The sequence below is a fragment of the Macrobrachium rosenbergii genome, chromosome 26 (assembly GCF_040412425.1).
Source record: "Macrobrachium rosenbergii isolate ZJJX-2024 chromosome 26, ASM4041242v1, whole genome shotgun sequence".
NCBI classification, from domain to species: domain Eukaryota; kingdom Metazoa; phylum Arthropoda; class Malacostraca; order Decapoda; family Palaemonidae; genus Macrobrachium; species Macrobrachium rosenbergii.
The window spans coordinates 6608760-6621007 of record NC_089766.1 but is presented as its reverse complement, the minus strand read 5'-3'; the positions used below and the strand labels follow the sequence as shown (position 1 = coordinate 6621007).

Genomic DNA, 12248 nt, shown 5'->3' with positions numbered 1-12248 from the left:
TTTCAAGAGGTGAATTGAACTCGACCTTAAATAGGAATATTTGAAGGCAAAGCGTCATGCTTAAGAATATGGATGTGAAAGGAAAACAAGTAAGAAATGCGCCGAGGTTTCTTCGGCGCAATCGAGTTTTCTGTACAGCGGGTAATCAAGGCCACCGAAAATCGATCTATGTTTCGGTGGTCTCGGTATCATGCTGTATGAGCCGCGGCCCGTGAATCTTTAACCACGGTCCGGTCGTTACCAGTCCTATATCGTTGCCAGATGCACGAGTATGGCTAACTTTAACCTTGAATAGAATAAAAACTACTGAGGCTAGAGGACTGCAATTTTATATGTTTGATGATTGGAAGGTGGATGATCAACATACCAATTTGCAGTCCTCTAGCCTCAGTAGTTTTTAAGATCTGAGGGCGGACAGAAAAAGTGCGGACGGACGGACAAATAGCAATCTCAGTAGTTTTCTTCAGAACAATAAAAGCGCAGACCATTTGAATTTGGAAACCACAGAACATATTCAGTTTAAAAAAACACAAAATAGGCTTTGTTTTACTTCAGTAAATTGAAGACCTAACGCAGTGATGTATAGTAAATTTCATTGCAATACAGGGAAACTTCTCCATTAAGAGCATAAGTTTGTCTTTAAAGAATTATAAAGTGTAGAATCTTATTTAGTCTTTACTTGAGTAACCTGGCCCATACATTTCTCAAATCTAGGTTTTTTAATGCTGGGAGAATTTTTAGGTTCTGACAATGAAGTAGTCTGTAATATATCAGTTGTAATGTCATTAAGGTAATATTTTTTGCTTAAAGATAAAGATTTGAAGTTAACATAAATTATATATATATATATATATATATATATATATATATATATATATATATATATATATATATATATATATATATATATATGTGTGTATATATATATACATATATTTATAAATATGTATATATGAATATATGTGTTTGTATGTGTATATATATGTGTATATACATATATATTGTGTGTGTGTTGTATGTATATGTATATATATATAACACGTTTACACGTAAACATATACACTTTCCAAAGTACAGGCAGGCACAACACAGCTTCATAATCACATTTAAAATGCCAACAAAAACTCAACAACAACAACGGCAAATTCAAATCACTCTGACTGTTCTTTGTTCGTCCCACACAGGAGTACAATGAACTCCGGTATAACACGTCTTGGGAAAAAAAAATCCTTCATTATATCCTTCCACCTCATTTAATATATCCCGCCGTCGCTAGTTTTATATGCTCTGTATATCCTCGGGGGGATGTTCTTGATAACGCCTGAGTTCCATTCGTATGATAATTATAATCGCTTTGTAATTGCAATCTTTGCTTCGGGGTCGGTTCGGTGCTGTGGTGTCACTCGATTGGATGTGAGAGAGAGAGAGAGAGAGAGAGAGAGAGAGAGAGAAGACTGTCAGTACATTTATAGCGAGTGTTTAGAGAGAGAGCAGGTTAGGTTAGGACACAGGGTTAATAAACATGTAAAGGAATATATATTTATATATATATATATATATATATATATATATATATGTATATATGTATATACATACATACATACATATATATAAATTAAAAATTAAAAATATATATATATATATATATATATATATATATATATATATATATATATATATATATATATATATATATACATACATACATACATACATGCACACATGAAATCATGCATATGTAACACATACACATACGTATATACATACATACATACACATGAAATCATACATATGTAAGCAAGTATATATGTACAGACCTGTCTGTACATGTATCTATGTAGCATACGTAGTATATTTGTAGATATATATAAATAGGTAAACATTACTGTAAATCCATATTTGTACACTTTTGCAACAGCATATAGGCTACACATACATAATCAATATTTGCATTTAAACATACACGCATACACACTGCAAAGACATCGTAAATAACCTAATCCAGACTTAACCATAATCACAAATAAACAAATAATAAGATTTCAAAAGGCCCTAAAGGTAAACAAATTCTTAACCGCAAATATTTAACATCTGGGAAAAGCGAGAGAGGCGTCCACGGTCTCTCTTTTATACTCGGAAACATAAACATCGCGAGATGGGAACGAATGGTAACGTTGTATTCCAGGAACGCGCGGTTGCGCGAACATAAAATCCCCTCGGCCAGTGAAAGACGACTGTGATCGTCGAATCAAACTCGCTCTTTGTAAGGTTGTTTTGTTATTATTATTATTATTATTATTATTATTATTATTATTATTATTATTATTACTTCATCATTGCAATTATGCATATGTCTTGTTTCTATCTATCTCTATCTATATATATATATTATATATATATATATATATATATATATATATATATATATATATATATATATATGTATATATACATATAAATTTATATATAATATATATAAATATATACATAAAAGATAGATATTATGTATATAATATGTATATATATATTTATAACATATATTTACAACATTATAAATTATGATATAAAATATATATTTTTATAATATTTTAATATTTTGATATTCTCCCGAGACTAAAAAGGAGGGCCAATAAAAAGGGGGGGCAGAAAAAGCGGTGAGAAACGAAAGCTGTCCTCGGGCGCTGGTTAAATACACGAACTCACAGCATACAAGAAGGTGGGATAAGGCGCTTAACTCGACTCAGACTTTTACTTACTGGAGGAGGAGGAGGAGGAGGAGGAGGAGGAGGAGGAGGAGGAGGAGGAGGAGGAGGAGGAGGAGGAGGAGGAGGAGGAGGAGGAGGAGGAGGAGGTTGTCCTTGACCCTTGTGTGTTGTGGGGGTTACGAGAATATACTTCCTTTCGTTGGCTGGCTCTCTCTCTCTCTCTCTCTCTCTCAGGTGTTTGACGTTAGCTGGGTATTTTGAATTAGACATCTTCTACCAAGTGTAAATAACCTCTCTCTCTCTCTCTCTCTCTCTCTCTCTCTCTCTCTCTCTCATGTACAGTTTGGTAATGGCTGGTATCATGTTTTTAAAGTCTGTCATGAGCCTTAGTGGTTTTGGACACGAAGTCCGCCCGCCTTTGAAGTCCATAACGTTTCACAGAAAAGTCTAGTATCTCAAGTGTCTGAAAGTCCTCTAAGCCCAAGTTTTCAAGTCTTGAATAGTTTTGAAGTCTTGAATTAGGAAAGTCCGCTAAGTCCAAGTTTTGAAGTCTTAAATAGTTTTGAAGTCTTGAATTAAAAAGTCCACTAAGTGCAAGTTTTGAAGTCTGAAATAGTTTTTAAGTACTGAAGTAAGAAAGTCCGCAAAGTCCAAGATTTTTGTCTTAAATAGTTTCGAAGTCTTGAATTAAAAAGTCTGCTAAGTCCAAGCTTTGAAGTCTTAGATTAAGAAAACTGCTAAGTCCAAGATTTGAAGTCTTGACTGCATTTGAAATCTTGGAGTAAGAAAGTCCGCAAAGTCCAAATGTTGTAAAATCGAACTTCAAGTTAAGACTCAAACCTAAGAAAGTCTTGCTTAAAAATAAAGTTTATCCCAAGTCTGAGATACCTTCAATTCAATCTCCCTCAAGTCCGAGACGTCTTAAAGTCCTCTTGGACTTTTGAAGGAAAAAGTCTTGCTTGAATCCTTACTCATGCCTAAGAAGCCTTGTATCTGTCTACGGCGTCTTCCTTGGGAGGCGGACGGAGGGGATGGGAGTTGGGGGATTAGGGGAGGGGCCAGTCTTCTTACATTCAGAAGTTGAATATTCTTGATGTTGGTTGTAAAGTTATTTGTTTCATTGTCTTGTTTTTTCTTTATTTTCGAGGTCAGACTCTCTCTCTCTCTCTCTCTCTCTCTCTCTCTCTCTCTCTCTCTCTCTCTATATATATATATATATATATATATATATATATATATATATATATATATATATATATATATATATGTATAGTGAATGTTATATATATATATGTTATATATATATATATGTTTATATATCTCTATATCTATCTATATATCTCTCTGTTCTCTCTCTGTGTGTGTGTGTGTGTTGTTTCTCTCTCAGAATCAGTGATGTCTGTAATTGATTGAATTTTCTCTCTCAGTTTTACATCTCTCTCTCTCTCTCTCTCTCTCTCTCTCTCTCTCTCTCTCTCTCTCTCTCTCTAATGTAAAATTTGCCAGATATAGTGGGAGAGGGTTCTGTTTCAAATTTATGTAATGGCGTTTTCGCCTTCCACTTTTATACGACTTCCACCCCCATCTTTCACCGCTTCTTTTATCATCTCTCCTTCCCTTTTCTCTCTTCCTCTTCCGCTCATCCTCTTTCTTGCTCTTTCGCCTGTCTTTGATTCATCTTTTAATGTTCTCAACTCCCTTCATATCGTTATTTCTTTTCCCTTCTTTCTGCCAATTTCTTTGGAGGGTTTTTCATCATATTGTTGTTTCTGTAGATCTCTCTCTCTCTCTCTCTCTCTCTCTCTCTCTCTCTCTCTCTCTCTCTCTCTCTCTCTCTCTCTCTCTCTCTCTCTCTATAAAGCTTTCTTAAATATTAAGCCATCTTTGTTTTAGATAAGTTATAGAGCTTTCGAGGTAACATTTATTATCGGCCATTTTAGGTTTTATTGCTGCGAACGAGAATCCTTTCTCTCTCTCTCTCTCTCTCTCTCTCTCTCTCTCTCTCTCTCTCTCTCTCTCTCTCTCTCTCTCCAAGAAGCCAATACCAGAGATATTGGCTCAAGACTATTTGTTTCTTATATTCTTATCCATTTCTGTTGTTTTATGATTTTCTTTGTTCCCCCCCTCTCTCTCTCTCTCTCTCTCTCTCTCTCTCTCTCTCTCTCTCTCTCTCTCTCTCTCTCTCTCTGTTGTATTATGTTTTCCTTTATTTTTCCTCGCATTTCCTCTTTTTTAACTTTATTTTCACAACGATGGATACGTTATACAATCGTTACACAATGCTTTATTTGAGAGAGAGAGAGTAAATTTCCCCAAGGACTCTGTAAACAAGGAGTAATGTGAGTGGCTGAGGTGCTCACTCCAGTGTCCTTTTGGAACACATGTGAATATTTCAAGACGATATTTCCTAAAAAAAAAAAAACCCACGCCTATCTTATAATACAGTAATAGCATTTCTTTGCAATGTGTGAAGGTTGTTTTTCTTGAGGGGAGAATTCTTTATCATTACTGGGTGAGTTTATTTTCGATCAGATTGACATTTTTATTGAAGAGTTTTGGAAGCTCGAATACGTCTTGGTCTGAGGGTTAGAATTTCTTAATAAGAACTGGATGTTTTTGCCGCCTTGCATTGCTTAACGAATTCTGATTTGATTCTAGTTTTTTAAATGTCAAGATATGACTCCTTGAATCTGCAATTTTTAAAAACATATGAAGCCTATTTCTTATGCATAGATCAGCATTTATTAACATTTTAGGAAGGTGATTATGTTCTATAAATAGTTCAGCTTGAGGTAAACATATACGGAGATTTGATTCTATTATATAGACTCAAAAAAATATCCGAAGGTTTTTGTTTTTAAGCAAGGTTTTTCGGAATTTTTTTTCTAAAGGAGGTTTTTATTATATTTTTAGTTAATAATTGCATCTTCGATTGGTCTTGTTTTCTTCAATAGTATTTTAGGATTTTCCTAAAGGTTTTTATTATATTATTAGCCGATTTTTGGAAGTCGTTAGGCCGTCCTTTTAGGAATATATTTACCGTCCTTTTAGGATATTTCCGAGCACTTAGTGTTTTAGTAATGCTTCTCGTAAACCTCTTTAACCTCACGCCCTTCTCAGCCCGTTTTTTGTCGATGTTGTTTGTTGTAGTTGTTTTAGTTGTTTTTTACTGATCTGGTTCTATGCCAGCACGGGCTCTTGCTCGCAGAGCAGGCCGAAAGCGTCAATCGATGAATTGAAGTAAAAAAAAAAAAAAAAAAAGATGGTGTTGATTAAAATGGTTAAAAATAGTGGTGTGAAATGTGAAAATATGTCAGTCGATGATTTGAAGTAAAAAAAAAAAAAAAAGGCGCGATTGAAATGGCTAAAAATAATGGCGTGGAAAGTGAAAAAAAAATGTCAGTCGATGATTTGAAATGAACAAAGAAAAAAAAAAAAGATGATTGATTGAAAATGTGAAAAATAATGAAGTGAAAAGTGAAAATATGTATGTCGGTGATTTGAAAAATAAAAAAATATGGTCGCGATTAAAATGCATAAACATAATAGTGTGAAAAGTGAAAATATGTCAGTCGAAGATTTGAAGTGAAAAAAAAAATATGGTCGCGATTAAAATGTATAAAAATAATAGTGTGAAAAGTGAAAAGAAAGTAAAAATATGTCAGTCGATGTTTTGAATTGAAAAAAAAAAAAAATGGTCGTGAATAAAATGAGTATAAATAGCTGCGTGAAAAGTGAAAATATGGTTTTTTTTTTTCCTTTCGCGAGGCGCAAGGATATCATAAGTGAGAAGCATAATCACGGCTGAGAAACAAACGCCCGCAAATTGCTGCCGGGACGGATTCGCAGCGTCCGGTGACTAAGTAATGAAGATGTAAATTACGCTAATTGAGTTACGTCGAGACGTAGGCTCACACGCATCTCTACAGTACGTTCGTTGGGGTTGAGAGAGAGAGAGAGAGAGAGAGAGAGAGAGAGAGAGAGAGAGAGAGAGAGAGAGAGAGAGAGAGAGAGAGAGAGAGAGTTGTTTAATTAAGAGTAATGTTTATAAGGTAACCATTTCGCCTAGCATGGGTTTGTGCTCTAGCAGATTATATGCACTGTATATATATGTATATAAAGTATGTATAGATGTATATATATACTGTATATATATGCATGTATATGTAAATATATATATGAATTATTTATATATATATGTAATATATTGTTTATATTTTTATATATATGCATATATATATTTATTTGTGTATATATACAGTTGTATATACTTTTGTGTGTATGTATATATATATATATATATATATATATATATATATATATATATATATATATATATATATATATATATATATATATATATATATATATATATATATATATTGAATCAAGCCCCATAAAACTAGCATAAACCACCATATTTCCTGTAAGGGATGTTTATGACCATCTTCCTGTAGTTACCGTAGCTACTCTCTACAAGATTTCGCACGAATATATTTATTTAATCTTCTCGAAAGGTTCCCAAGTTATCTTGATCTGAATCTTGATAAATCGAACATTTAAGATCTTTAGACTCCCAGGCAAGGATTCGAGACTGAATGTGGGTGAGTAATATGGCCGGTTCGGCTGGGGAAGGGGTGGGGTGGGGTTTAAGGGGTGACGTGGGAAAGGGTGGGAAGGGGTAGGATGTACCCTCCAAGGATGTACCTTGGCAGAAGTTCAGGTGAAAGTGGTATTTATGTAGAGGAAAAGACTACAGTCGTAAAGTTTTAACTTTTTATATACTTTTTTTTTTAGGTTTTTTTATATTCTATTTAGGAAAGGAAGTAACTTACCATTAACGAGGGTAGATGCCATAAAGGTGTATGGATTGGTTTAGGAAGGAAAAGGGGTATGTATATATATATATATATATATATATATATATATATATATATATATATATATATATATATATATATATATATATATATATATATATATATATATATATATATATATATATATATATATATATATATATATATATATATATATATAAATGTATGTGTATAAATATATATGTTATGTATCTATGTATATACTATTATGGTTGTGTATATGTGTATGTATGTGTTTATTTTTATCATACATTTATATATACATACATAAATACGTACTAATATACAGAGAGAGAGAGAGAGAGAGAGAGAGAGAGAGAGAGAGAGAGAGAGAGAGAGAGAGAGAGAGAGAGAGAGAGAGAGAGAGAGTGAGAGAATGCTCCCACCATATAAATTTATTTCCGCCCCGTGAAAATACTCAAAACAACCACGTATATAACTTTTAAAGCCAGACACACTTTTTAGAAAAAAAAATACTTCCCACACATTTTTCCCCCTTCGGATTTCCAGCAACTGCCAGAGAGAGAGAGAGAGAGAGAGAGAGAGAGAGAGAGAGAGAGAGAGAGAGAGAGAGAGAGAGGAGAATGGAAGGTGTTGGAGATCGTTCCTGAGGGAGATTTGATAAATATAAATATATTTTTCAATATGGCTCCGTCAAGGGTTCTCTCAAGGGGGAATTCTAGAGCCTCGGATTTTCTGGTGGGTATTTTTATATTGCGCTTCTTCTTCTTCTTCTTCTTCTTCTTCTTCTTCTTCTTCTTCTTCTTCTTCTTCTTCTTCTTCTTCTTCTTCTTCTTCTTCTTCTTCTTCGTCGTCGTATTTATTTATGATTTTTTTTATTTTATGTTTTATTGATAATTTTTGTTTATTTTATGTCGAAGTATTGTCTGGTGTGGATCTTCTTAGCGTGATATACATATGTATACATATACACGTATATATACATATTCATATTTAAATATATATAGATACTTATATTTATATTTGAATATGTATATATATACATATACATAATTTATTTATATAGCTTATAATGTCTTTTTTCATACAGTTATATGCACGTACATAAAAAATCTAAGCTGATAATTTTCATTTAAGGTTACGGTCAGTTGTATATTTGTTAATTATATTCCTTTATATGATCATATTATTAAAATATGATAATAATATTCATTATTATTATTATTATTATTATTATTATTATTATTATTATTATTATTATTACCCTGAACTTGCAATACGTTAGTGACAAAAAAAACTAAGGGAAAATCAAGGTTGGAACGAAAATATAAAAAGAATAAAGAAAATTATTATTATTATTATTATTATTATTATTATTATTATTATTATTATTATTATTATTATTATTATTATTATTACCCTGAACTTGCAATACGTCAGTGAAGAAATAAAAAAAAAGGGAAAATCGAGGTTGGAACGAAAATATCAAAAGAATAAAGAAAATTATTATTATTATTATTATTATTATTATTATTATTATTATTATTATTATTATTATTATTATTGCTGTTGGTGTTGTTGTTGTTGTAAAACTCAGTAACACTGCGAGTTAACAACCTTGTTACTTTAATATTTTAAAGTCACGTAAAATACCGGAGGTATTTAGTTACACCACCAGATTCGAGCACCATCTGTCGTGATTTGCTTAGCCGTGTCATCATACTTTTCAGTTACCATAAAAAAAAATTGTTAGTTTTCATGTAATTGACTTTTGAATGGTTAATTATCCACGCTTCGGTTCTGGCGACTTGTGACGTCAGAGGTAGGTAGTAAACAAAAACAAGTTTTAGTTTTCTGTAAAAGACAAATGTTGTTGAGATGGCTATTTGTCTGTCCGTCCACCCTCAGATCTTAGAAACTGCCGAGGCTAGAGGGCTGCAAATTGGTATGTTGATCCTTCACTATTCAATCATCAAACATACCAAATTGCAAATCTCTACCCTCAGTAGTTTTTATTTTATTCAAGGTTAAAGTTAGCCATGATTATGCGTCTGGCATCGCTATAGGTGCCAACAACACGGGCCACCACCCGGCTGTGGTTGAGAGTTTCATACGCTTTTAACTTGTGTTATTCATGTATTAATAATTTTACACAAATTTAAAATGTGTATAAGTTAATAATACTTCGTTTGCAAGTCCTTATTCATTTGAGAACGACGCGTATCCCGGCAATGTTAGAATGCTTTCAGTGCTTCTCAAACATTCATCAGTGTTGCCTCGAGCGAGCAACCGGTTCCCAGCGCAATAAACAATTAAACAGTCGCACTTCTGCGATGTTATTTCAACATCCTTCATAGATGTCAGCGGATTAATTCCCAACATCGTTATAGAACAACCCCCTCCCCCTCCCAAGACAAAGGTCTTTTAATTTAGTTACTCCTGCTGTCGCTCGTTTTCTATAACGCAATCAAGGCTTAATTGGTGAACCCCGTTTTTTGTTTTTAGGTCGCAATTCTCAGGCAGCTCGGCCCTGATATATTGTGCTGTGTCCTTTGTTTACGTCTGAGAGACAGGACTGGAGTAATTGAGAGAGAGAGAGAGAGAGAGAGAGAGAGAGAGAGAGAGAGAGAGAGAGAGAGAGAGAGATAATTGTTTAGCAATCGGATTAAAGGTGGATAATTTCGAGTAGATATTCGGTACAGTTTATGTGATATAATGTTTAATGTATTTGGTCTTCAATGGCTGTTTTGAAAGAGAGAGAGAGAGAGAGAGAGAGAGAGAGAGGAAGGTAAGTGTAAGGGAATAAGCCTAATTGATGACAAAATAAGGAATAATGAAAATCATAAATTCTTTAGTCGAAAATAACTGCTAATTCTGGAACAGGGAAAATAATTTAAAACTTATAATATTTTAGAATATAATTTTTTTTATTCAAGGGAGAAAACAATGAAAATTATTAAATTTTTTCAGGAAAAACAGTTAATTTTTGAACAGACAAAAGTCAAAACTTTCAGTTTCAGGAAAATACAAAAATATTTATTATTTGTATATAGCCTATATATAAAAAATCCGAAATTCAGGAACTTGTTGAAGTGCGCATTTTGATCTTCTTTTGAGAGGCCGGGTATCAGGCTTATTGAAAAACTCCCGCCTGTATTCAAAAACAGCTTTTTAAGTGATTGGAAAAAAGTAGTGAATAGGTTCGGTGTGGGTACTGTTATTACTGTAGTGCGCTCTCTCTCTCTCTCTCTCTCTCTCTCTCTCTCTCTCTCTCTCTCTCTCTTCTTTTCCCGTTATCTACCTCTATCCTTTCTTCCCGTCTTTTATTATTTTTCTCCTTTTATCTCTCTCTCTCTCTCTCTCTCTCTCTCTCTCTCTCTCTCTCTCTCTCTCTCTCTCTCTCTCTCTCTCTCTTCTTTTCCCGTTATCTACCTCTATCCTTTCTTCCCGTCTTTTATTATTTTTCTCCTTTTTTTTATTCTCTCTCTCTCTCTCTCTCTCTCTCTCTCTCTCTCTCTCTCTCTCTCTCTCTCTCTCTCAGCTTCACCACCTTCCCACACCATCTTGTCACCCGCCCCTTTGTAGTCAGTCCCCTCCTCCTCCTCCTCCTCCTCCTCCTCCTCCTCCTCCTCCTCCTCCTCCTCCTCCTCCTCCTCCTCCTCCTCCTCTTACGTAGTGTTACAAATTATCCTTGGACTCCTGTCCATTCCAGAGACCCTCGTAGATAAAGGGTTGGCAAAGGGCGCGGCGAAGGAGATGGATAAGGGATACTTTTGCTGTGTAAAGTCGAATGTAAAAGGGGGGGTTTTATTTTTTATATGTATGTATACATATATATATATATATATATATATATATATATATATATATATATATATATATATATATATATGTATGTATGTATGTAAATATATACATATAATATATATATATATAATGTATTTTACTGTAATACAGCTGTATATTATGAAGATAAAAGGCCCATAAGTATATGGTTGCAACGTTCAAGTAGTGTATTATGGGCCTTTCATCTTTATATATATATATATATATATATATATATATATATATATATATATATATATATATATATATATATATGTATATATATAAATAAATATCTGACTCACTTCAGGATCGAACCCCGGTCTCTCAAATGAAAGTCCAGGCCGCTACCAATTGTGTGTGTATTCAGTAATATATATAACTAAATATCTGACTCACTTTAGGATCGAACCCATGTCTCTCAAATGAAAGGCCAGGGCGATACCAATTGTTTGTGTATATGTGTATGTGTGTGTCTGTATGTGTTCAATAAACAGCTGTATAACCAGGAAAAAACTAAACACAAACAAATAAAAAATGAAAATAAATAACATCTACTCACATTCTGCAGACTCTGTTCCACGAAGCCGTCCATTTTACATTTCTCCTCTTCCAGGGCCTGGAATTGCTGGAATGAAAAATGAACAATTATACATTTGTTTTTTAAGATTCTTTGATATTGCTGCAATGAAAAATGAGCAATTATACATGTTATTTAAGATTTTCTTTAATATTGCTGGGATAAAAAATGAACAATTATGCATTTGTTATTGAAGATACTTTCAGATTGCTGGGATGAAAAATTATTCATTTCTTATTCAAGATACTTTTCATCATATTTTCAGTCATATTTTACGTTTCATCATATTTTCATCAT

At 33.1% G+C, this 12248-nt stretch overlaps 1 protein-coding gene and 1 long non-coding RNA gene across 3 annotated transcripts in view; one reads left to right on the top strand and one right to left on the bottom strand.

Moving 5' to 3' along the window:
• Positions 1 to 12248, top strand: part of LOC136852969 (uncharacterized) — a 335646-nt gene that overhangs the window by 20093 nt on the left and 303305 nt on the right. The window lies entirely within an intron of this gene.
• The window catches only part of IRSp53 (Insulin receptor substrate 53 kDa), a 246589-nt gene that overhangs the window by 16944 nt on the left and 217397 nt on the right, over positions 1 to 12248 (bottom strand). Inside the window, exon 7 of the mRNA XM_067128035.1 lies at positions 11934 to 11999. Within this exon, the coding sequence (XP_066984136.1) occupies positions 11934 to 11999 (66 nt within the window). The remainder of the gene's footprint in view (positions 1 to 11933; positions 12000 to 12248) is intronic.